Raw genomic sequence first — 27,610 nt, 5'->3', positions numbered from 1 at the left:
GTCAGATCAGTAGCAGTCCTGACCTCCCCTCCTGAGCTGTGACCTCTCCATCACCTCTCACCTCTCACAAAGTGTGAAACAGCTCTCTATACACTCAGAAGCTCAATACTACCAGCCACAATAACTTCTAACTGGTGACATAATGACCCTGAGGAAACAGTGCGTTCGATAGATAGATAGATAGATAGATAGATAGATAGATAGATAGATAGATAGATAGATAGATAGATAGATAGATAGATAGAACTAAAATGTTTAGCTAAGGTATTCAGAAAATTGAAATGTGCAGAACAGGGGGAAAAAGAAAATGGTACATTAACAAATATAAATAAGATGTGAAGAAGAGCAGGAGTGCAGGAGAAGAGCAGGAGGGCAGGAGAAGAACAGGAGTGCAGGAGAAGAACAGGAGCGCAGGAGAAGAACAGGAATGCAGGAGAAGAGCAGGAATTCAGGAGAAGAGCAGGAATGCAGGAGAAGAACAGGAATGCAGGAGAAGAACAGGAGCGCTGGAGAAGGGCAGGAGAAGAACAGGAGCGCAGGAGAAGGGCAGGAGCGCAGGAGAAGAACAGGAGCGCAGGAGAAGGGCAGGAGAAGAACAGGAGCGCAGGAGAAGAACAGGAGCCCAGGAGAAGAACAGGAGCGCAGAAGAAGAGCAGAAGCGCAGGAGAAGAACAGGAGCGCAGAAGAAGAGCAGAAGCGCAGGAGAAGAACAGGAGCGCAGAAGAAGAGCAGAAGCGCAGGAGAAGAACAGGAGCGCAGAAGAAGAGCAGGAGCGCAGGAGAAGAACAGGAGCGCAGGAGAAGGGCAGGAGCGCAGGAGAAGAACAGGAGCGCAGGAGAAGAGTACATGAGTAGGAGAGGAGCGGAAAGGCAGGAGAGGAGCAGAAGAGCAGGTCTGCTGTATATTACTAGTGAAGGCAAAACCGCAGCTCCCACACTGTGGATTCACACCGACAGAAAACAGCCGGTCCGTCCGCTGAAGATAAGGCTCGTCCCCGCTGCGGGTGAGCGCGTAATGGGAGTAAATGAACGGAGCGCGCACGGACAACGCGGCGTCGACAATGACACGGACCCTCGGCACCCTCCTTTACGCGTTTACCTTCGTCCATATCCAGAGTAAGTACAAATCCTCTCCATTCTCCAGTATGTAGCAAAACTTTCCTGCAGACTTAAATAACTTCCGGTAGACATCGTGTAGGTAACGTTTCTCTAAGCTCATCTGGAGATATCTGGAGTTCCTTCGGCATATGTTACTATATTAGTCAGCATGATATACGTTCATTTATATATATATATATATATATATATATATATATATATATATATATATATATATATATATATATATAGTGATAGGCTCCAGATTAGGTTCAACAACATGATGCTGTGACCATGGAAATGCACTTATTAGAAATAAATAACGGGTATATATATATATATATAGTGACATATATACAAACATATAAATATATATAGTGACAAATAGACAAATAGCTATAAAACATGTGTCACTGTGGATAAGTCTGTGTGTCTATGAGTCACTAGACTGCTGTTAAGGACAACAACACTGAAGACATCACTATTTCTCAGTGCAGAACTTCTACAAGTTCCAGCAGGACAATCAAATAATAATACATCATTCTGATCCACACACTTTTACCTTTAAATAGTCGTTTTCTGATCTTAGTTCTTCGATCTCTATGAGATATTTATATATCTGATATATATCTGATTTATATATATATATATATATATATATATATATATATATATATATATATATATATATATATATATATATATATATATATATATATAGTGTGTGTGTGTGTGTGTGTGTGTGTGTGTGATCACATGCACAATCATTTTAATCAATTTTATCTTGCTACAAAAATACAGACAAAAACAAAAATCAGTTTCAGGGTGTTAAATGTAACAATAATATCTTAGGCCAAATCACACTGACTCGTCTGTTGATTATTCTCTTACATCAGCACACCAAGATCAGGTATTTATTTCTTACGTACAGTAAAAGCATATAAAATGGCCAGCCAATATGTTTCTAAACTATACACTATAAAATCTAGACTATAAATGACAAGAAAAGCATGTGAGACCTTTTTATTTAAACATAGTCTACTAAACTAACAAGTGTTAATTGACATTTTGGACTACTCATGAAGAGACAAGGAAAAGATTCTGAACACTTTATACACTGCGATTTGGTAGAAAGTGTTGTTAATCAGACAGATAAATGCAGCTTGTAACCAGGAAACTGCAAGGAACAGCTTTACCGCTGGCTCTTACAAATTACTGACACTTAAGACACTGACAATTTTTTGTAGATCAGTTAATTTGTAGGCTTATATTGTGTGTAGCATGTGCCATTCAAGTCCCTGTGAATGAAAAATTAAATCTGCAAATTAAAAACTTAGTAATATGAGTGCACTAATATACACCCATGATTTGTCTAACCTAGACCTTGTTAGTCCAGAGCAAAGAGGTTGTTGCTCAGCAATCATTGAGTGTATATTGCTTATTGGCTCTTGTACCTGCTCACCATCTGTTCAAATCAAGGTTCTGCCACCCCACTACCTTGTTAATTAGTGTTGGATAAGTGTTCATTTGTCTGTGTTCTACAATTCCTCCAATCAGCAACACAAGGGCAAAGCTTTCAGTACTGCTCTGGTAACCACTGATTAATGCAATGTTATACAGCATCACAGCTTATTTGTATCAATTATCTACCCTTCATGCTTCACGGCCAGAATCATCACGCAAAGCATTAACAGTAGATTCAGAAGTAGATGAGCATGGTATGCACAAACTTGAGCTTATCTGAAAAAAAGTGGTACAATAAAGCCATAAACATTACGACATTATGTTCCTTCTTTTCTGATTTCTTCAGTGTTGGTGGTGTTCCTGTACTGTCATGCATTTTAAACATGGATGACTGATTGTATATTCAGGAACAGATCATTTGTTATATACGTATAAGGCTGCAAAGTCAGCAGCGAGTATCCTAGCAGAGTAATAAAACATGTTCCATGCTGATGTCTAGACATGCAGAGGAGCTATGAGAGATTCAATCAAACGAATGAATGAAACGAAACGAATGAAACGAATATTTATCAGACACAGAAAATGGCTCATGTAACTTAACTAAATGAAGGATCTCTTAACTGAGATTATTGAACATATAAGTTAACATGAAGGAGCCATGAACTTCAAGATTAATAAAATATATAAATTGAGCAACTATTGATGGTTTTAAAATAAATAAACTATCATTAGCACACCGAATTAACCAATGGTCACACTATCAAAGAGTAAAAAATCATTAAATAATCTGAACACTTTTACAAGAGTAAAAAATCATCAACAAATAAATAATCTGAACACTTTACTGAATGCTTGTGGTTGTTACCTGCCAATCAAAATCAGAACTGAGATTAAAGCATCATTGTGCCAACATTTTCAACAAGAGACTTGAGTTTAAAATGTTAAGTCACGGATTGAACAAACATTGCTTAATGCAAGTGTTCAAGTGTGTTTTGTTACCAATTTTACAAAATGCATATTAGTCAACCACTATTATTACTATTAATACTAAAATTCATTTGTATTGTACTAAAAAAAAGTAGAAATTGGGCAGTTGAATAATAATAAGATAATAATAATAAGAAGAAGAACAAGGTTAGTTCTAGATTTTTGGTGTTTCTGCTTTCCAGGTGTAATCTGTGCAGACTCTGAAGAGCGTCTCATGAACTGGCTTCTGGCAAAAGAGCGTTATAACAACCTCATCAGGCCTGCTCTGAACAGAACCGAAAGAGTGACGGTGAGGCTGCAGGTCTCTCTGGCACAGCTCATCAGCGTGGTGAGGACAAGCTCTGCTCATAAAAAAAAATTATTATTAACATACTGATTTTTTTTCTCACTTCAATCAAACACCCTACCCATTCCTACACTCCTTCACTTCTCTGTAAGACGTGCAGTGTGCACTGTCGGACCTCTTCGTTTAAAGGCGCTACAGTGTAACGTGAGCACTGAGATGAGTTTCCAGCTATGATATACGAGTCCCATACTGTATCCCACATCCCATATACTTTTATGAGCCTGTTTCCCATCTGGTAATTGAATCTGTTGTTGCACATAAAGTTGAACAGTATCTTTTGTTTGGGTGCGGGTTGGTTATTTGATTTGCATAACTCCTTAATATTCACTCTTTAATTATAAAAACATCCAAACAGACAAACAAACAAACAAACAAAAAAAACACCCAGCAGAAGTAGACTCATGGTTAATATTTGGTGAAGCATCTAATGAACAGAAAGTAACACTGACACTAAGATTCTTCTTAAAATTCAAATCTTTGACACTTGGATTACAATTGGTGGGATGTGGTAGCTCAGTGGTTAAGGTGTTCGACTACTGATCGGAAGGTCATTGGTTCGAATCCCAGTACCACCAAGTTGTCACTGCAGGGCCACTGAGCAAGGCCCTTAACCCTCAATTGCTCAGGTGTATAAACTGAAATAAAAATGTAAGTCACTCTGGAAAAGTGTGTCTGCTAAATGCTGTAAATGTAAATATAAATGATTACTATCGCTGCTCCACTGGTCCCACCATCTCTCAGGGTAAGAGGTAGGTATACAGCAAGACTCTTTTCTGTTCTGGCACCGAGGTGGTGGAATGAACTTCCTCTAGATGCCTGAACAGCTGAGTCACTGGATGTTGCACTTTTGTACGTCGCTCTGGATAAGGACGTCTGCCAAATGCCATGATTGTACATGTAAATGGAAGAACTTGAATTATTTTTGCAAACGTAATTTGTCAAGCTTCTTTCACCCTTCTTTTCCTGAAGGGTGACAATACTTTTAGAGTTATCTCTAAATGTCAAGCCTACTCTTACTGTGGAATCCCACAATGCTTTAGTGTTAGAATTAAAATAAAAGGCTGCCTAGTAGAAAAAATGTCAACAGTTAATTACTGATAATGCCTCGATTTGAGGGTTTGTGTGTTTCCATACAGAACGAGAGGGAGCAAATCATGACGACAAACGTCTGGCTCACACAGGTAAGCATGAGTAGTCCATTACATGCCAATTATTAGCTAGTATTAGGCAACACGGCTTCGCTGTCCTTTGCCATTGTACATGAATATATCCGTAGAAATGACCCTCCAATAGCGGAGCAGCATTCTGTCGCCCTCGCTACCACTTATTAAAACGATAATGAAGCGTGTAATTAAGTACCATCTGACTGCCGGGAAGCCATTATTTCAGACTGTTTCTTTTCTTCTCTCAGAACTGGAATGATTACAGACTATCATGGGACCCATCTGAATATGAGGGAATCGACAAGCTCCGAATTCCCTCCAGACACATCTGGCTACCTGACATTGTATTATACAATAAGTAAGTTAAGCTCAGAGTATATTTTAGTATAATTTAAACAAATATCTGCATACTTAATGCAGTATCACATCATTTATAAAAAATATTTGTTTAAAAGTGTAGTGTGATGAATTATGGCTGAAATATTTTACTTAACAATTGCCTGCTTTATATTTTGGAACATTTCTGTTAGAAATAAACTAGAACATGACATTGTTAGGAAATCAACAATAATGAAGAATAACATTGATTATCATCCGTTAGCAGCATGTTTTGTAGTGTATTAAACAACAGCAGTTTGCCAACAAAGTCTATTTTTTTTATTATGTTTTAAAGACTGGTATATCATACTTTTTATTCTATAGTAAACAGTTATATTTAATGCAATGCAAAACTAGTTAGTTTGTGTTATCAAGCACGATATTAAATATCGTGCTTGATAACACAAACTAACTTGTTTTGCATTGCATTAAATATAACTGTTTACTATAGAATGAAGTAATACTGAGCTCTTGCTCATTTGATTTTGCTTTTACACAACAATTCTTTGTAGAAGAAATTAATATTGACTGAATGCTATTTCGGACAATATACGGCCGAGCGTTCTGTTTATTTTTGCTCCACTAGCAGAAATATATCAAATGAGCTACACTTTACGCTTTATAGTCCATCAGCTAGCATTTTTAGCAAGCAGAATGATGCATACATTTCTGTTTGGGCACTTTTGTTAAAATTTGCGTCCCATCTTCTGTTTCATCTTCATTTGACAAGATTTTATATTTAAATTCAAAATTACACAAGTGATGCCAAGTGAAGTAATGCATCCGTTGAAACTTCCCACGTTCTACTCATCAAATTGCTAGACTTGAACTAACTGCGTAATAATACAGCTATCAAATTCATTCAAAAGAAAATGGAGCTTGTTCCAAAAAAAAAAAATTAAAAATTAAAAGCCTCCATTTTTAGACTTGTCCACTGTGAAAAACTTAATGGAACATTTTAAGATCTGACCGTTACCAAATTATAGAGACTCTTTCTATAAATAGTAAATTAATGTTTCTTTACAGGAAGCTTCATCATATCAAACAAATCAATGTATGATTTTATTTGGTTAAAAATAAATCTCTTTATTATTAGGCATAGATCATATTGATCATCCTAGTGAGTTAGCTATAACTGTAAAAACAGTAAGGAATTTGAGCAAGAGCTTTAATATAAACCTGTCATTTGACTTGTAATTGTAACTATTGCTCTTATAGAAAATTACATTTTTGGTCAAAAACACCTTCTAGCCAATCAGAATCAAGAAGTTATCAGTGATGTGGTATACTATAATAAATTGACTGGTGTTATATTTAATAACCCTGAAAGAAATTGTGCTATATTTCCATAGAAGTAGAATGATACTGCAAAATAAGTATCAAGTGTTTTTCCCCTGAATTCCCTGTACAATTAAAAGGCTATATATTTCTTTAAAACCAAAAGAGTTTGCAAAATAGTGAACAAAGCGAATAGATAATAATAATTTCTAAAATGATATTAGAACTTGTTTCTTTTCAAGCGCCGATGGCACGTATGAGGTGACGGTCTTCACCAACGCTATTGTGCTGTTTAACGGCAGCATCGCCTGGCTTCCTCCTGCCATCTACAAGAGCGCCTGCAAGATTGAGGTCAAGCACTTCCCCTTTGATCAGCAAAACTGCACGCTAAAGTTCCGCTCATGGACATACGACCACACAGAGATTGATCTTGTCTTAAAGTCTGAGGTGGCCAGTATGGACGATTTCACTCCTAGTGGAGAGTGGGACATTTTAGCTCTGCCGGGAAGGAGGACAGTCAACCCTCAGGACCCGACTTACGTAGACCTGACGTATGATTTTATCATTAAGCGAAAACCTCTCTTCTACACCATCAACCTCATCATCCCGTGTGTTTTAATCACCTCGCTGGCCATCCTAGTTTTCTACTTACCCTCAGATTGTGGTGAGAAGATGACCCTGTGCATCTCTGTTCTCCTGGCCCTCACAGTTTTCCTGTTATTGATCTCCAAAATTGTTCCTCCTACATCCCTGGATGTCCCTCTAATTGGCAAGTACCTGATGTTCACCATGGTGTTGGTGACGTTCTCCATTATCACAAGTGTATGTGTGCTCAATGTGCATCATCGATCCCCTAGTACTCACACTATGCCAAAATGGGTGAAGCTGGTCTTCCTGGACAAACTTCCCATGTTGCTTTTTATGCGAAGGCCTGAAGGGAACTCGTCTCGGCAGAGGCTACGTCAGCGGAGGCATCTCAAAGATAAGAGAGCTCTGTTTGGGCTTAGAAGTCGAGCTCCCTGCAAGTTGGGAATGTCCTCATCCGCCTCGGTCTTGTTTGCTGCATCTTCAGCATCAGTTCTGTCTTCACCAGGACACTTTTACAGCAAAGGAAGCAGCTTTTACAGAAAAGGTGATCAGCGCCCTAGAGAGTTCCTGCCCAATGGCAACGCCTTCAACCAGGGAGACATGAGAGGAGGTGGAGGACAATCAGACCTGGGTGCTGATGTTCAAGAAGCAGTGGATGGAGTTCGCTATGTAGCTGACCACATGATGGGAAATGATGATGACCAGAGTGTAAGTGATGACTTGAGTAACATCTGTATTCTTTTCTGTTAGAATGTGGAGCTATATATACGATTGGTTGGTGTAGAGGATGAACTTGTGAGCAGGGGTTTTTAAGTGTTTAAGGTTCTGAGATTGTGATAAAAATATTTTAAGTCCTAGAAATGCCAGTCAACCAATGTTGGGATCTTCAGCAAGACCTTTAACCCACAAATATTGCTAAGTATGAATAAACAAACTAAGTGTGAATAAACACAATGTATGTGTTCACTGATTTTAATTACATTTTTTTTTACATTGAGTTGTAACACATGTTCTTATGTCTATCAAGTCACTAGCTTCACAGAAAATGGATACAGATAGGCCTCGGTTTAACTATAAGAGAGCTGAAGTCACAATTAAATCAGTTTAAGTGTAAAAGGCAGGCCTAGCTGACTAAAGTCACCAATCATACAAGGGTAATAACCTTTTGCTCAGACGCATTTTCACTCTTATATTACTCCGGGGCAGTGGTAGCTCAAGCAGTTAAGGCTCTGTGTTGTTGATTGGTGGATCAGGGTTCAAGCTGCCTCTTTTGGGCCCTTGAGCAAGGCCCTTAACCCTCTCTGCTCCAGGGGTGCTCTATCATAGCTGACGCTGTGCTCTGACCCTAACCTACAAAGTTGGGATATGTTAAGAAAGAATTTCACTGTGATGTAATGTATAGGTCACAACATAAAGGCTTCTTCTTTGTCATATTCCTCTTGCTTTCTCCACAGGTTATTGAAGACTGGAAGTATGTTGCCATGGTGGTGGATCGGATGTTTCTGTGGATCTTTGTAATTGTGTGTGTGGTTGGGACATTGGGCCTTTTCCTTCAGCCAGTCTTCCAGAACCAGACAGTTCCTGTCCATCAGCCGAATGCTGAATCTTCTAGAAGGGATGGGATGTAAAGTATGTGTCATTATAGGATGACAAACATCAGATTTAAATTTCCATAAAAGAAAAGAGCCATGATATTTGTAAGGTATTGAGAATGGACTTGTGGTATAATCAGTTATAAAGACAGTTTTCTGTTGAACTGAAGCTTAAATCAGATTAAATGCTGGATAGAAATGATTAAGCCTTTATAACAGATGGCTAAATGTCTTTAGGATTATAGCAAAATAAAGTTAAAGACACTGTCACTGTTTATCTAAAAATATTACTTCAGTCTAATAAACCAGTGAATTAAATATTTATCAGTTAATGTTTCGTGGTTCATCTCTTTCTTTAGCTGTATCTGGACAATATACTGTAGTATTTTTACCTCAAATGTTGTATTAAAGGGGGGCACGGTGGCTTAGTGGTTAGCACGTTCACCTCACACCTCCAGGGTCGGGGTTCGATTCCTGCCTCCGCCTTGTGTGTGTGGAGTTTGCATGTTCTCCCCGTGCCTCGGGGGTTTCCTCCGGGTACTCCGGTTTCCTCCCCCGGTCCAAAGACATGCATGGTAGGTAGATTGGCATCTCTGGAAAATTGTCCGTAGTGTGTGATTGCGTGAGTGAATGAGTGTGTGTGTGCCCTGCGATGGGTTGGCACTCCGTCCAGGGTGTATCCTGCCTTGATGCCCGATGACGCCTGAGATAGGCACAGGCTCCCCGTGACCCGAGGTAGTTCGGATAAGCGGTAGAAGATGATGATGATGATGAATGTTCTATTATCATGTGGAATAATACAAATTTAATAAAAATGTATCTCCACTAGCAATGATCTGATTAAATGCTTCTCCTGGTTTTGTGCATTTGTTTAGTCATGTTGATGGTTACGCTGAAGGTAGCGTTCACTGACTGCCGATTAGATGGGAGGCTAAAATCCGATCTGTATCAATAACTCTGCATTAAACTAATAAGGACTCACTGATGACAAAATAAGAATTATGTGGAGCAAATATAAAGTTAAAGACTGATAGAAGACATAGTCAGCTACATTTGTTGTTGTTTTTTTTAATGTTTCAAATGTTTCTATAAATCCTGACTGGGTTTTTATGTCTTTTAAATGTCAAATGGAAAAGGTCAAGAGAAAAGTCCCTTACAAACCAAAAAAAATAAATAAAACACTACTTTTCGTCCTTTTGTGTGATTTGTGCTTTGACAGAATAGTGCATGATTACTTGTAGTTTCCACTTTTAAAGCATTTTATAGAAAAAAAGGACCTCATCTATGTTCATTACACACATGACTGGATTTCATATGCACCTACTCAATCACCGCTAATTACTTGTTAAATCAGCAAAGATCCGTGTTCGATCAAATCCAGGGGGCGAGTTACTCTGTGTAAGCATCTGACACAACTGTCACTGACTGAAAGCAGGCTGAATAAATCTACAGTTTGGGTTCAGCCCAAAGAAATCGGCCTCAAGCCTAATCCTTAGCTATTCATAGCAATCTGTGTATTTTTCATACAGTTGATTCAATTCAATTCAAATTTATTTGTATAGCTCTTTTAACAATGGACATTGTCTCAAAGCATCTTTACAGAACATAAGTATAATATAATAATATAATACAAAAAATTTTATATTATTCAAAGATTAATATAATACAAAAAAAAATATATTACACTTATAATTAAATGTGTTAAATCCCAGAGGAGCAAGTCTGAGGTGACTGAGGTGACTGTGGCGAGGAAAAACTCCCTTAGATAGAAGAGGAAGAAACCTTTAGAGGAACCAGACTCAAAACGGAACCTTATCCTCATTGGAGGGTGTGATTATAAATATACCGTCCGACAATTGTGTCTTGATGAGGAGGTTGTTGTCGTCGAAGACCAAATATAGTTGGCATCTCATCTTAGAATGTCTGAATACTTCATGAAGCGGAATCCTTTTAATCTTAATCTTTTATTGATGTATTTTATTCTTTTGAATGATAGATTTACACCAGGATTACTCTCACAGCTCCAGAGTCTGTGATCCTGGTTGATCCTGAGATCTCAAAACATGTCCACTAAAGGGATTGGTGATTCTAAACAGCCCATAGGTGTGACAGTGATGGATTTGGCTTTGTACCGAACACTCCTATAGACTTCGGATGAAGGCTTTATTGAAGATGAATGAATAACACCGAGTGAAAAGTAAATTAACTTGACATTTAGTCGCATTTTCAAAGTCCACATAAATCATGCCAGGGTGCATTTTGTAATGTTATACATGTTTAATACAAATCCACTTCAGCCAATTTACTTTTGTGTGCTTAGCTAATGAGTTGGGCACCAGTTCGTGCATAATTTATTATGCCTAATACAGCTTCTCTGAAAAAATTAAACGGTTATTGTGTACTGATAGTACTCTGACCAGAAGATCAGAAGATATACACACATGTTCAGCATACCCTCACATACTATGCCCTCTGCTGGACACAAATAAGATATCTCTGCCTTGGTGTTTCAGAAAGTGATTCACATTAAGCTATTGTGCTGACAAGAGCATATTATATCAGTGTCAGCTTTTTAACATACACTATTTTACACAATATCGCTTTAAGGTTGTTGCGGTTCAAGTCACTGACTGTCTCTGCTCTAGGTATCGGTTCATTTTGCAGCTCATGCTTGAAGAAGAAAAGCCAGTTAAATGCTTTGCACGGCTTCTCATGACGATACTTTTACTGTCACATAAAAATATATAGGAAGCTACAGAACAGGATCATGAGATTATGAGCTGTGATGTTCTTCATTCTTGATGTGGCATTTGACAGGAATATTTTTGGCTAGAATGGTTAACTCGTTCGTATTTAATCAGGCTAATATAAATTGACTTTATAGAAATGAGCGTTCAGCATAAGTGTACCTATTAAAGAAAGACAGATCTCAAGTTGTGTGCAGTCAGCTGAATCCAGTCCAAGCTCATGAAAAAGAGAAGAACCTATGTTTTTTTTTTTTTTTAGCTGATTGGTGGAAATCTCTCTCTCTCTCTCTCTCTCTCTCTCTCTCTCTCTCTCTCTCTCTCTCTCTCTCTCTCTCTCTCTTGCAGTGACCAATCACTGAACACCATTGTTTCCAAACACTTCTACTGTATCTATCTATGTTTTTATTTTTTATTCTATATACAATCAGCCATTACAGAAAAACTACAGCATTCTTCAACATAGTCTTTATTTGCCATGTATACACATTTAACACTCAACAACTGGTAAAAACTACAGCTACAATACTTTTGCTCAAAAAAAAAAATTAATGGTTCAGTATGAGAGAGTGTCATAAAGAGTAAACTAATTTACGAATACCATTAGCCTTTTTCACTTATTTACATCAAATAATTAGCTAGAAGCGGGGGCACGGTGGCTTAGTGGTTAGCACGTTCGCCTCACACCTCCAGGGTTGGGGGTTCGATTCCCGCCTCCACCTTGTGTGTGTGGAGTTTGCATGTTCTCCCCGTGCCTCGGGGGTTTCCTCCGGGTACTCCGGTTTCCTCCCCCGGTTCAAAGACATGCATGGTAGGTTGATTGGCATCTCTGGAAAATTGTCCGTAGTGTGTGATTGCGTGAGTGAATGAGAGTGTGTGTGTGCCCTGCGATGGGTTGGCACTCCGTCCAGGGTGTATCCTGCCTTGATGCCCAATGACGCCTGAGATAGTTCGGATAGTCTGACGCCGAGGTAGTTCGGATAAGCGGTAGAAAATGAGTGAGTGAGTGAGAGAGAGAATTAACTGAAAGCCAAGTATGACATTTCACAACATATTAAGTCATGGCTGAGGTTTTATGGTTAATTAGTTTGTGGTCTCAGAATATTACCTCATGCTGTATGAGTTTGTATTAATGCTTTATTAAATAATATCTATCATGTCACCTCACCACCTCCCTGATACACAAACAATAAAGAATTTTGAAGTCATTTTAATGCAACATTGGATTCTTCTCAGGCCAAAGATATTTTCATTATTTTTATTTCCTGTTTAATTATGATGTGCTACAAAAGATTCTCTCTTTTTTTTAATGCCGTTTTATCCGGCTGTCCATCACAGAAGCAATGCAATTTGTCCAATGAGTTTAAGTCTTAAGCATATGCAGTGTATTGCAACCTGTTGTTTATTAAGCTCATGTGTCTGTTTTGCAGTGTCGACAATTTCATGTCTGTCAATAAGTTTTTAAAATATGTGGTTTGTAAAACAGTTATTATAGATAGATAGATAGATAGATAGACAGATAGATAGATAGATAGATAGATAGATAGATAGATAGATAGATAGATAGATAGATAGATAGATAGATAGATGTTTTTATTTTATATCTATAAAAACATCTATCTCTAGATGTTTTAACATATTAATTGGATGTGCACAGCAATTTTTTGTTCATATGGAATTATATCCATTTTTTTATACTGGACTAATGCACTCTTGTATTTTTTTTTAAAATATATATGTATATGTATGCCTTCCAAATGCTTTTAATCAGGTTGAAAATCTTGTAAAACCTAAAGAGAAAATTCCTCCCTCTGAGAAACTGCCACAAATTTAAAGCTTTATTTGCTGAAAATAACACCCACAATATTTTGCAACTAAAAGCTCCTCAATAAATATAATAATCAAAAGAAAAGAAAGAAAAGAAAGAAAAAAGAGAATTCCAGTCAAATAAAATTCATATTTGATTGGGAAGAAGTCCAAATTCCACTCTCCCTATGTGATGCTAAATGTCCTCCTCTCTCTCTCTTTCTCTCTCTCAATTTTTCTCTCCCTCCCCCTTCCCTCTTTCCCCCGCTCCTTATCTCTCTCCCTCTCCCTCCCTCTCCACTCAGTGCACACTGTGTGCTTCCTTCTTTCTCTCTCATATATTCTCCCTTTCAACAAGATTCATGGATTAACCTACCAGGACTTGTGTTGGATTTCACGATGAACACCACGATTTTCCTCGTCACCCCTGTGTGCTACTTTTTCCTTTTCTATTTCCTTTTCCACAGTGAGTATGGGGATTCATATGCTTTCCATTAGAAGACCCAGGGACTGTGCTACTTGTTGCTGAATAGGAGCATATTAAAATATAGCATGTTGATTATCTATTAAATATTTCAATGTTTTTTTTTGTTGTTTTTTTTTTAAATAAAATTCCATTTTATATGTGTAGGGAAGCGGCAGGGGAAAATTGTCATTTAATCTTTCTATCTTTATGTCCTGCAACTTGTCAGTTTGTCAATCAGGCTTACCTGTAGAAGGAATAATCAGAAATATGTCTGTCCTTGTGAGAGAAGCTGAATTACTGAATGTACAGTAGAGGTAATTTTGCAGTGTGTGATTCTTTTTGGGATTTGCGACAATTATTTTGTGTTTCCTGTTGACTTGGCAAATGAAAAATATTCCAAACCAATCTGTTGAAGTGGTTTATATTTAATATTTCTCAGCAGATGGATTAAAAAGGATAAAAGATTAACTCCTGATTACTGTGTTGTAAATGTTTTTAAAGGTAAAAATGTTTAAAAAGTTGAACTTTTTACAGGAGGAATGTGTTCCGAAGCTGAGCATAAACTCTTCACTGTCATCTTTGATAAATATAACCAGTACATCAGACCGGTGGAGAATGTCTCCGACCCAGTGATAGTCCAGTTTGAGGTGTCCATGTCCCAGCTAGTGAAAGTGGTAAGTATCTGAAAGGGAGAATACAAAGACAAAGCAGTGTCTTTTTTTATCTGGATTTTTTTAAAACCCTTGATTGCGATGTAAGTATGTGTTTTATAGCCTTATTTGCACAGTGTGGATTTAGTGAAGTGTGCAGAAAAAGGCTGGACTTAATTATTATTATTCGGTGAGGAACTCATCTGGCAGAATGCTTTCATCAGGCTAAATGGAAATACAGTCAACTCTGACTGATGTAAATTGGAAGTGAAATAATTACCTGTGCCATGTGTTTGATACGTGTGTGTATCGTGCTTTCTGTGCTTGGTGTGTGCTCAGTGAGCTCAGTGTGTTTGTGTTTTCCTGTCCACCCGCTCGAATAGTTATGAAATTAGTCCTGGTCACAGGTTCCATTTTCAGATAGTAACACAGAATTGTGCTCTAAATTAGTCCTGTGGCTTTAACAGCCGGGTGCGAGCTGTCGGGTCTCTGAATGATTTGGCTGGATATCAACAAATCTGACACTATCAATGGCTGTGTGATTGGCCAGGAGTAGACAGGAATTGTCAGCTTTTTTCTCAGCTCATTTCTCTCTCTCTCTCTCTCTCTCTCTCTCTCTCTCTGTTTCTCTGTTTCTCTCTGTTTCTCTTTCTCTCTCTTATCTCATCAGTATCTCCATCAGAAAACTGGTTGCCTTTTCCGACAGTTGTCAACTGTCCTTGTATATATGACAATATCTATCTATCTATCTATCTATCTATCTATCTATCTATCTATCTATCTATCTATCTATCTATCTATCTATCTATCTATCTATCTATCTATCTCTAATGGTCTTTCATGTGTGTGGATATCTGTGGCAGAATGTGTCTGTATATTAGTTTGCCAGGGTGTTTATATGTGTGTATATAGGCTGTGTGTGTTTGTGTGTGTGTGTGTGTGTGTGTGTATGTGTGTTAGTTTGCCAGGGTGTACACATAGGAGCAACAGACCAGTGACAGGACATGAGGTGGCAAACAAAACACACAAAAAAACATTGTCTGTCTGTCTGTCTGTCTGTCTGTCTGTCTGTCTGTCTTGTCCTGAATATTCTCTGTAGAGCCACACAACAGTGTTACCTATTAAGAAATGCTTTCACATAGACTTCCATTAGAACACTAGAACCTTTCCAAAGTTCAAGATTGAGATTTTCTCAAAGAGAGCTTTATGTGTGTGCAAAGTAATAATGTGCAGTTCTAATAAAGCTGCACATTATTGTTGTCATTGTTGTCACATGACATTGTTGATGTCACTCGGCTCAGCCATTTAAGTTCAGTATGCATTATGCAATTATAAACAACGCTGATTATAAATTATTGAACATTCTTTAAAAAAGACAGATTCAGGCATGGTTGTGCATACAGCAGATACGAGAAAGATAAAGGTGAGAGCGAGAGAAAAACATGTGCTTGGTAAATTATTTGTGCCTAGTCCACAGGAAGTGAGTTTAAACGATGATGCAACGCTGGACACATCTCCAACTATTTCCCTAAGCTGTTCTGAGCTTAAATGTCATGACATGCACTTTATGATGAATATTAGTGTTATTTCTCTCCGCCAGTGACTGCATTCTAATCTCATGCACACAATTTCCTAGCTTAAATTTATGGTGAGTTGATTTCAGAAAATATTTTGTCCTCATTCCTGTAACAGAAATGTCCTCTCATAAATGTACCTCAGTAAAACAAGTATAGGAGTATACTGGGGAAATGACTTATCTCAGAGACCCCCGTTCCTCAAAAGATGGCAGCCTTATCTGAGATCAAGGTCGTGACTAGAATCTTCCTGTGAGAAACACTTTTGCTGTATGCCACTTAAATACATGATGTTATAGGGAAGATAGGATGGCAGTCACATTGGGAACAGGGGTTGGAGGTTTGGGGGTAAATACGGTACACGGGTGGAAATGCTTTTGTGGCATGTGTGATAATAGCATGCTATTCTAAAAGGGTCGCATTCATTCCATAGCTCTTGCATCGCTTTAGCTGTATGTTTAGTAAAAAAACACTATCATCCATATTTTTTAGAGTGAGTGTTGTGAAATGTAACACACAAACTCTATTGTTCCTGATTAAAGACAGACCAAAAACTCCAGTTTGGTTTAATTACAGTGACAAAGTGATAGGGCTTTGAATCGACCGAGATACACAAAGTGAACCAAACATGCTGTGTTTTTCTTCACAGCGTTTTGTTGTTGGTGGTGTTTTGAGGAGCTAAACTAATGCCTGAGGCACAAGGTGTGATGAAGTGTTTTATATATTTAATAATATTGTGTTCAAAAGCAACTTGTTTCACAAATATTTCACATCATATGTGGGTTAAAAATAGGAGGAAGTGTAGTTCTTTAATAAATAAAAACATAGGCAAATTGAGGCTGTGGGATTGGCCAGGAGAAGACAGGAATTGTCAGGTTTTTTCTCAGCTCATTTCTCTCTCTCTCTCTCTCTCTCTCTCTCTCTCTCTCTCTCTCTCTCTCTCTCTCTCTCTCTCTGTCTCTCTCTCTCTCTCTCGTTCTCTCGTTCTCTCTCTCTCTCTCTCTCTCTCTCTCTATCTCTCTCTCTCTCTCTCTCTCTCTTGTTCTCTCTCTCTCTCTCTCTCTCTCTTGTTCTCTTGTTCTCTCTCTCTCTCTCTCTCTCTATCTCTCTCTCTCTCTCTCTCTCTCTCTCTCTCTTGTTTTCTCTCTCTCTCTCTCTCTCTCTCTCTCTCTCTCTCTCTCTCTCTCTCTCTCTCTATCTCTCTCTCTCTCTCTCTCTCTCTCTCTCTCTCTTGTTCTCTCTCTCTCTCTTGTTCTCTCTCTCTCTCTCTCTCTCTCTCTCTCTCTTCTCTCTCTTGTTCTCTTGTTCTCTTGTTCTCTCTCTCTCTCTCTCTCTCTCTCTCTCTCTCTCTCTCTCTCTCTCTCTCTCTCTCTCTCTCTCTCTCTCTCTTGTTTTCTCTCTCTCTCTCGCTCTCTCAATCTCTCATATCATCAGTACCTCCATCAGGAAACTATTTTCTTTTTCAGCCTTCCAGTTGCCAACTGTCTATTGTATATGAAAACATCTATCTATCTATCTATCTATCTATCTATCTATCTATCTATCTATCTATCTATCTATCTATCTGTCTGTCTGTCTGTCTGTCTGTCTGTCTGTCTGTCTGTCTGTTGGTCTGCCTACCATCAAAAGAGCACGTTCAGTATAAGACATAAGATAAGGTCTCTATGTGTCTGTACAAAAACATTGGCAAATTTCTGTGGTAGAGGAAGAATAAACCACATCAGGATTTATCCTACTGTATTCCTTACTTATTACAATAATCTGTTTATAACTGATGTTTCCTCTGTGCTAGAAGTCTGATCGTTCCCATAAACACAATGAAACAGGACATGGATGTACTGATGATCTAGCACCAGTCATACATGTGTGAATTTTCATTTCATACTATACAGGTTACATAAAGAACAACATATTTTTTTTGCTCTTTTACGTAATTAGCAATCTAACACATTAAATTAAGTAAATAGACATGACAAAAACATTATTTCCAATGACTGCAGATTCTCCAGATGGCATGCACATGTCAACAGACGGAAGTTTGAATAAGGGATGAAGGGAAAGTAACATGGATTCAAATCTTTTGTGATATGTGTGCCTTTCTCAGGCATCTTCTTCTCTCTGATCTGAGCTTTAGTGTCCCTACAGCAGCAGCTAGCATTTGGAGCCAACACATTTCACAAACCGCCCCAAGCTCCTGGTGTGCTGTGTTTAGTGCCTGCAGGCAAAAGGGCTCAGGTGGTTTTCAGTTCAGCTCTTTCCAACGAGGTCCAGACCATCTGTGAGACATGGATGATGATTCCTCAGACCGATGTCTGGACACTGACCACTGATCATAGACCCTTTCTTCTTTTCATTAATTGATCCTGAGATGTATCAGGAACATTATTGCTACCCAATATTACTGTAGTTATTTGTCCTTATAAACAAATGTTCTGATGTTGCATAAGCCTTTGGGTGGATGCTGAATAGACAATGCAATCTGATCTGGACATATTTTATAGTTAATTAAAGCAGAACAGACTGGTTAGCAAGCACAAACTAGATAATGTTCCAGACGAAATGAGTATGAAGACTATTACGGATGAGCAAAGTCATTGAAAATGTGCACATGATGCTGCAGACAAATGTATTTATAGTATAAGACAGCAAAGCAGGTGTAGAAAGAAACCGGTGCACACCTGAGCAGTTCACTTGTGCGAGCACTGAGCACTGAAGCATGTACACTTCCTACCTCATCAGGCAGGATGCAGTTCACGGCACCTTGAGCTATTTTTTCTTAACACCCACGCTGATACTTGCTTGCTTTCGGGTCAGTCGTTCATCGGTTGTGCTCTTTGTTATAGACACGATTTAAACAAAAATATCTTCTTGAACAAAATATAACGCAGCATGACGAGATAATTCATTGTTAGCATGACACAACCATCAACCAGAACCAAATGATCCTTGATGCCATGATGCTTGATGTTGAATTTGTTACACATAAACATGTACTTGTTCTTGTACTTGATGTATCCCTACTGCCTATAATTTCAGGAAATTGTATTTTTCATATCTTTTATCTGAGTTTCTTTCCTATCTTTTTCCAAAGGATGAAGTTAACCAGATTATGGAGACAAATCTGTGGCTAAGACATGTAAGTTTTTTCATTTATTTATTTTTTTTTTTAAACATTAGCACAGATGAAGAATGGCTTGAGCATAGTGATGATGTCTGAGAGTATGCTGCTGAATTAAAATGGATATAGCATAAAACCTATGTAACTTATTAACATAAATTAAATATAAGATCATATCTTATCTTATATAATGTAATATAAAATGAGTTATGTATTTTTAATTTTATCATATGAGCAACTCTTTATTGTAGTAAGTACAAAGTAGTGACAAAGTAAACATCCATTGTAATTTTGAACTAATTACTTATTTATCCGCTGCTGAATCTTGGGTGTTGGATATCGTAGGCCAATTTTTCAAGCCAATTTTTAATTAAACGGCATAGGATTTGCAAGAGCTTTGGAAAATATGTTTGTTTGTTTTTTTTTCACATTTGCTGGAGATTTTCTGGAGTATACAGTTTCAGTCCTCCACTTTTTCTTATATTAGTATATGGACTATCAGTATATGGACTATCAGTAATTTCTATATAACTTTTATAAATACATTTTCTTAGACAAGTTTATAAAAAACAAATTATTTTATCTCTGCAATTCTGAGCTAAATTTAGTTGGCTTTTGGTGTGAGACTTGTGTTTTTACCGCTGATGGGATAACCTCACTCTCACTCATTTTCTACCGCTTATCCGAACTACCTCGGGTCACGGGGAGCCTGTGCCTATCTCAGGCGTCATCGGGCATCAAGGCAGGATACATCCTGGACGGAGTGCCAACCCATCGCAGGGCACACACACACACACACACACACACACACACATTACAGACAATTTCCCAGAGATGCCAATCAACCTACCATGCATGTCTTTGGACCAGGGGAGGAAACCGGAGTACCCGGAGGAAACCCCCGAGGCACAAGGAGAACATGCAAACTCCACACACACAAGGCAAATTTTAGATGTTTATGAACAAGCACTTGGGGCATCTCAGAGAGCAGAAATGAGTTTGATATAACCATTTACTTTAAAGATAGAAACATTTGTGTGAAAAAAATTAACCGTTTTTTGTTTTCGATTAATATATTACCTGTAGTCGGTTCAGGTAAGGCTTAATAATCCTTACCTAAGCTGCACCACTGTTTAAATGTTATTGTTTAAGGAACTGATTGATTGATTGATTGATTGATTGATTGGTTTATTGGTTGATTGATTGATTGATTGATTGAGTGATTAATTGACATTAAGGAATTACAATGAAAGTGAAAATGCATAATCATATTAAAGGGAACTTGTTTATTTAATGAAAAAGAATTATCTGCAAATATGGAACCATCCAAATGCCTAAAGGAGTGTATTCAATCTTCTATAGAAAAAAATACAAATAAAAAAATCATTCCATTGATCTAAAGCTATTACATCCCATTGTGCGACTGCTTCTTTTACTTCATGTAGCTCTAGGGAATTAATTCCTGGTCTGAAATTTATCCAGTACCACATCGTGACGCTTATAAAACAAACCGTTAAAGCAAAGAGACCATGTCCCATTTTAAAATGAAACGAAAGACAGTAAAAAAAAAGAAAACAGTATCAATCCATTTAAACCTGACTGACTGAATACTGAAGAAATAATTAAACAAATGGATAAATGAACGGATGAATGAAAGTCATTACAGGCTATTCAATCAAAATTAAATGAATTTACACAGGAAGAGAAATATGCGAATAGACTGCCGTGTTATTAGAGCACTAATCAATTAGAGATGCTATGAACTGATTATCCTGATCTGTGTCTAGTTATCTGTTGTCCTCTCGTCAATGACAAAGCCTGTCTGTCAACCTGAAGGGAGACAGATAGGTCAGCATCTGAGATATCACACAGGAAAGACAAGTGTACCGTCCTGTCATTGATCTGTGTGTGCTTAATCGTACACTAATTAGTGTTGTACATGTGGGCCATAACCTTAGAAGAGCTTTTAGGTCTGAGAGATAGTAAACGAGACGAATATGATAGTGTGTTTAATACAAATGAATCGACAAGCATTTTTTATTTATTTTAGCTCATCTGAACACCACACAGTATTGCTACACACTTATATTGACTGTGGAATATTAAATATTACAGCACAGCATGGTTGAATATATATGCATTTTATTTATAAAGTTATACTATATTTATATAATCATATTCAGATTCATATGATGTATTTTTTTTATATATTTTCTCTATATATTTTTCCTCTGATCTGTACAGCTATTTCTATTTAATTTAACTTACCTTGATTTTGTTTTACTTTAACTTTTTATTAAATTAATTACATTTTTATTCTGACTTGGATTCTGACTGACGTGCAGTTTCCCTGGATTATACAATACAAAAATGTTTCAAGCCAATTTTGAATTAAACAGCAAATTAAATTTTTTCATTCTCAATAGTTAAGTTATTTTCAGTCTTCCACTTGTTTTTTCTCATTTTTTTTTTCTCATTGGACTGTGATCTCCAATTTCTATATAATTTCAACTATAAATAATTTTTTTATAGACAAATTTATTAAAAAAATATATAATAAATGAATTATTTTATCTTTGCAAGTGTGATCTAAGGGGGCACGGTGGCTTAGTGGTTAGCACGTTCGCCTCACACCTCCAGGGTTGGGGGTTCGATTCCCGCCTCCACCTTGTGTGTGTGGAGTTTGCATGTTCTCCCCGTGCCTCGGGAGTTTCCTCCGGGTACTCCGGTTTCCTCCCCCGGTCCAAAGACATGCATGGTAGGTTGATTGGCATCTCTGGAAAATTGTCCGTAGTGTGTGATTGCGTGAGTGAATGAGTGTGTGTGTGTGTGCCCTGCGATGGGTTGGCACTCCGTCCAGGGTGTATCCTGCCTTGATGCCCGATGACGCCTGAGATAGGCACAGGCTCCCCGTGACCCGAGGTAGTTCAGATAAGCGGTAGAAGATGAATGAATGAATGAATGAATATATATAATAAATGAATTATTTTATTTTTGTGAGTGTGATCTAAATTTACTTGGCTTTATGTGTGAGACATGTTTTTTTACCTCTGCTCGGATAACCTTAGTCTCAAATCTGAGATAATTATGAACAAGTACTCAGAGAGCAGAAATGAGTTTGACATCACCAATTACTTTGAAGATGAAAAATTTAACCTTTTTTGTTTTCTATGTGTACAATTATGGACAATTGTAGACGTCACTAATAAATTTTGAATTTGTCTGAAAACAGCAGCTCTGTCCGTAGTTCCATCTGTCATTCAAAACTGAGGTTTATATTAATATGTTTCTTCTTACCAACAACTTACCATAGGGACGTTTATTAGTCTGTGTGCTAACCCCTGTCAGAATAAGACTTTATGTTATCCTGTAATGTCAATGAACCTTTACCTGGATGTACGTACTGTACCTAAAATATCTAATACGTTCCTTTTCCACAGATATGGAATGACTACAAATTGAGGTGGAATCCCAGAGATTTTGGAGGTGTGGAGTTCATCCGTGTCCCGTCTAACAAGATTTGGAAGCCAGACATTATGTTATATAACAAGTAATGTGAAAAAAGTTTTCAAGAATTATCTTAATCTCTGAGAATATTAGATAACAGAAAGGCTACTGTATGTCTTCAAAAAAATATGCTTTTTGGTTCATCTGTATTTCTTCTGAATCACAGTGCAGTGGGAGATTTCCAGGTGGATGATAAGACCAAAGCTCTTCTTCGCTACAACGGAGACGTGACATGGATTCCTCCTGCCATTTTCAAAAGCTCTTGCAAAATTGATGTCACCTACTTTCCCTTCGATTACCAGAACTGCACCATGAAGTTTGGCTCATGGACCTATGACAAGGCCAAGATTGATCTGGTGCTGATTGGTTCTACAATCAACCTGAAGGATTTCTGGGAGAGTGGAGAGTGGATGATTATCGATGCGCCAGGCTACAAGCATGACATCAAATACAACTGTTGTGAGGAGATCTACACTGACATCACCTACTCGCTCTATATCCGTCGACTGCCTCTTTTCTACACCATCAACATGATCATCCCGTGCTTGCTTATCTCATTCCTGACCGTCCTAGTGTTCTATCTTCCATCAGACTGTGGTGAAAAAGTGACCCTTTGCATCTCAGTTCTCCTCTCCCTCACTGTCTTCCTCTTGGTCATCACTGAAACCATTCCATCCACCTCACTAGTCATTCCACTCATTGGTGAGTACCTGCTCTTCACCATGATCTTCGTCACGCTTTCCATAGTCATCACGGTCTTTGTGCTTAATGTGCATTACCGAACACCCAAGACTCATACAATGCCACGTTGGGTGCAGCGTGTATTCCTTAGCCTCCTTCCCAAAATCATGTTCATGACCAGGCCTGAGCGAGACCTAGGAAAGCATAAAAGTTTTAGACCCCCTCGTCCATCATGTTCCATCCATTCTTCTGCTTCCTTCCCCCAGCATCTTAGTAAGCAACAGAGCCTTCCAGGCAGCCTTCCCCGACGCACTCAGCTCTTACTTAGCACCGAGCTAAACACTCTGAGTGAAGCTGTTAAGGCCAGCTCAAGCTTCTTGTGCAGAGATGAGAGATGTAGCTGCTACTTAAGGCAGCTCTCTACCAAATTACCCACAGATGGAACTGGAGGGGCAGGAGTGGGCAGTTTTGGGGCAGTTAGTGGAGCAGGCATGATGGTAGGTTGTGGAGCAAGAGGAAATAGCCCTTGTTCCAGCTCAGAGTCTCTGGAAGGGGGACTTTTGACTCTCTGCACACTCTCACCAGAAGTTCGGGAAGCTATTGAAAGCGTTAAGTACATTGCAGAGAATATGAAGCTACAAAATGAAGCCAAAGAGGTAAGATGTTTTTTTTTTATTCAGTTTGACTGTTAAATGAAAAACAATATGTAGAAAATGGTGGACTATCACAACATATATTGGGCTGTATTCAGTTTTTAAGTTACATAGTTATGTATGCATTGTGGTGAGCTGATCCAGCAAATATGAGCATCGTTATTCATAGATTGTTATTATTTACTACTGACTTAAGCTCTGTGCAAGGAGTTTGCTGAAATATATGCAATGTATACAGTAGTTAAAATATATGGAATATACTGTATAGCAAATATTCCAGACCCCTATATGTCTGTTTAAGCTCTTGCCATCTTCTCATTGATCTATCATATTGGTCATATATAATTTTTTTTACATCCTATTACATTCATGCTTCTAAAGTCTGCATCTTCTATCCCTGATTTGTTTTTTTAACCAATTAAAGGCAAATACTTATGTTTAAATGAATTATATACACTATTAGAAACATCCTGCCTCTGACACTTCCACTGCAAAACAATCAGGCAAGCACTGAGGTGTAAATTATATGATTTTTATAAAGTAAAGCCTTGTAATATTTGTGAACACAAGGAACTTGTAATTAAAGATGCTTGCAAAGCATCATTCTTACTATCCTGCATACTCTTCCGGACAAAAATTTTGGCGCGTAACTTGTCCCGCAGCTTTTGTCCTAGACCCATGAATGAGGTGTCAAATCGAACGGCTCATTGAGCAGAGGTGTGCTATTACTTTTCTAAGCGATCCGAGTACCGGTACTTCCGGTACCGGGTCTCAAATTGGCCTTTTTTCCCATAGACTCCCATTATGAACTTTGGAGGTTTATAACTCGGCAAGCTTTCGAACTATCTACACCAAACTCGGCCAGCAACTTTAGGGTGATACTCTGAACAAACTTTTAAATTGGTGTACCGACTGGCCTTTCGGTTGTGCCGCAGTCCCGCCCCAAATTATGCAAAGTATTATGCAAATACTATTCAAATATGCAAAGTAAAAAAAATATTCCTCAAGAGTATTCAGATGACGTCACATGCTCGTCTCGACTAGCCTACGGGATTTGCCACATGCAAGCACCATTCACATTTTCTTCGGGAAATGTACGTTCTAGTCATTACTGTAACCGAGGTTAAGTCACTGACTGACTCTAAATACAGCTGTTTGTGAGTGAACTCTTTAATATTCACTGAGCTGCTAGATTTTTAGGTACGCCAACCAAATTTGTTGTTGATATATGCATAGAAACATCTACATTCAGTAACTATATATATTTAATGTGTGTCCTGTATGGACAATTTACCAGATAAATGTTTGGTGAATATAGCTACCAAAAAAAGCAGGTGAATCTGATGAAAAGGCAAACTGAGTGCAGGATATGTTTCTGAACCACAAACAGATGCCTGGAACTAGTGTCTGTCATTGCAGTTTCAAAGGAAATAAACACACATCCAATCATCCAGCAGAAATGGTTTCCTTTTTAATGTAAACATCACCCTTTCCATGATGCCTTCACATCCATTTTAGTGTGAGGACGAAATCCTATTTGCTCTGCTGATCTCCCTGTTGAGAGGATTTTTCTAATTCATGTCTGTCGTCTTGCTCCATCTCTTCAAGGTCCAAGACGACTGGAAATATGTGGCCATGGTGATTGACAGAATCTTTTTGTGGGTGTTTATCCTAGCGTGCATTCTGGGAACAGCAGGACTCTTTTTACAGCCTCTTCTAATGGGAGAAGACATGTGATCCTTCATGATCAACCTTAAACAGACTTAAGAAATCTTGACTAAGTGGTGGTGAGTGTAGTGCAATTTTAAAGAAGCAAACCGTGGACGTCAATACATCACTCAGTAGTCCTTGTGCTTGTGCATAGATTTTTTCTTTCACAAGAAGACTTCTATGAAGCCGGTGGAAAACTCGATATATGGAAATGAGTCGAAAATATGTTTTTTTTTTCTTTTTTACATTGAATTTTGGTTTAAATGGTATCTATTGTGATGTGTATTGTTACGCATCATGAAAGAATGGAGTTTCATGCTTCTTTTTGGAAAGAAAAAAAAATCTACAATTTATCAGAATTTTGATGCTGTAAGATGAGCATAACTTTGCAAATTCTGTCCAGACTTTGTGGACAGTGCCATCCAGTGGGCATATCAGGCATTATCAACCTGCAATGCATTACTGAGCTGTGAATTATACTCATCTTGCATTATACATCATATTTTTTATTAAGACCTGACAACTGAATGAGGAAATGGTTGCAGATTCATCTAAATCAAGATCCTTTGTGTTCTGTATGCTAGCACATAAAATGTCCTTTATTTCAAACAAATGACTTGATCGGGAGTGAATTAAATGCCTTCAATGTAGTGAAGTGAAGTGAAGTGACGTGACATATGGCTAAGTACGGTGACCCGTACTCAGAATTTGTTCTCTGCATTTAACCCATCCAAAGTGCACACACACAGCAGTGAACACACACACACACCGTGAACACACACACACCCGGAGCAGTGGGCAGCCATTTATGCTGCGGTGCCCGGGGAGCAGGTGGGGGGGTTCGGTGCCTTGCTCAAGGGCACCTCAGTCGTGGTATTGCCGGCCCGAGACTCGAACCCACAACCTTAGGGTTAGGAGTCGAACTCTCTAACCATTAGGCCACGATGTAAGTCAGGGGTGTTCAGTCTTATCCTCATAGGGTCAGAGTGAGTACTGGTTCCTCTGATCAAGCAGGAGCTACACCTCATTCCCACTGGTTAATCAGATGAACTTGGCTTTAACTAGACTCAGGTGTTGTTTCTTCTTGGTTGGAATGAAAACCTGCATCTACACCGTCCCATTCTGTATAAGAATAAACACCTCTGGTGTGGGTCATCTGTAAATTTTATAGATTTCTTATTTAAAATCTCAAGTTGTATCCATCAAATCTCCAAATGTTTTTTTTTTCCTGTAATATCTCTCAGAATTTCTTATCAATATATCACTATCGCTTAAATCTAATATACGATTCAACTTTTAGTATCTTCAATAAAGAAAACTTTTCTTAGTACTGAGACAAGTTGTATTTTTGTTGTTGTTGTTGTTGTTTTGTCTTTTTTCCCCCCAGAAACTTCAAGAGTAAGAAAAAATTAGGAGGTGATAACAGGAACTGACACATTTCATGGATCTTCCATAACATTAAATATAACTAATAACATAAACAATATGGAGTATTATATTAAATAAGGGATGTTGTAGTAGTAAGTTTGAATCCCAGGACAACCAGGCTGACGCTGCAGGGCCCTAGAGGCCCTTAACCATCAATTGCTCAGTTGTATAAATGAGATAAATGTAAGTTGCTCTGGATAAGATTTGGCGTCTGCCAAATGCCATAAATGTAAATGTAAAAAAAAAATAATAATATCATTAGTGATTTATATAGACAGTATTAATGCCATGACAGAGACATTAGTAGAGATTAGGAGATTTAAACACTATTATGACAATGGTATGTGTCAGGAATGACTGGGATTATTCCCTGCATGGCC

At 38.1% G+C, this 27,610-nt stretch overlaps 2 protein-coding genes across 2 annotated transcripts; both read left to right on the top strand.

The window, feature by feature from the left end:
• Positions 1 to 879: 879 nt before the first annotated feature.
• On the top strand, positions 880 to 10,067 carry chrnb4 (cholinergic receptor, nicotinic, beta 4 (neuronal)). The gene is made up of 6 exons (XM_060877426.1): positions 880 to 1,115; positions 3,731 to 3,876; positions 5,031 to 5,075; positions 5,306 to 5,415; positions 6,956 to 8,009; positions 8,756 to 10,067. The coding sequence occupies exons 1-6, from the start codon at positions 1,025 to 1,027 to the stop codon at positions 8,927 to 8,929; spliced, it is 1,620 nt and encodes a 539-aa protein (XP_060733409.1). The 5' UTR covers positions 880 to 1,024; the 3' UTR covers positions 8,930 to 10,067.
• A 3,697-nt stretch (positions 10,068 to 13,764) lies between these two features.
• On the top strand, positions 13,765 to 26,126 carry chrna3 (cholinergic receptor, nicotinic, alpha 3). The gene is made up of 6 exons (XM_060877424.1): positions 13,765 to 13,909; positions 14,444 to 14,583; positions 19,225 to 19,269; positions 22,692 to 22,801; positions 22,925 to 24,095; positions 25,701 to 26,126. The coding sequence occupies exons 1-6, from the start codon at positions 13,843 to 13,845 to the stop codon at positions 25,827 to 25,829; spliced, it is 1,662 nt and encodes a 553-aa protein (XP_060733407.1). The 5' UTR covers positions 13,765 to 13,842; the 3' UTR covers positions 25,830 to 26,126.
• Positions 26,127 to 27,610: the final 1,484 nt, after the last annotated feature.

This window comes from Tachysurus vachellii, chromosome 9 (genome assembly GCF_030014155.1).
Source record: "Tachysurus vachellii isolate PV-2020 chromosome 9, HZAU_Pvac_v1, whole genome shotgun sequence".
Taxonomy (NCBI): domain Eukaryota; kingdom Metazoa; phylum Chordata; class Actinopteri; order Siluriformes; family Bagridae; genus Tachysurus; species Tachysurus vachellii.
Note: the sequence above shows the minus strand (reverse complement) of the source record. Positions and strands in the feature narration are given on the sequence as shown.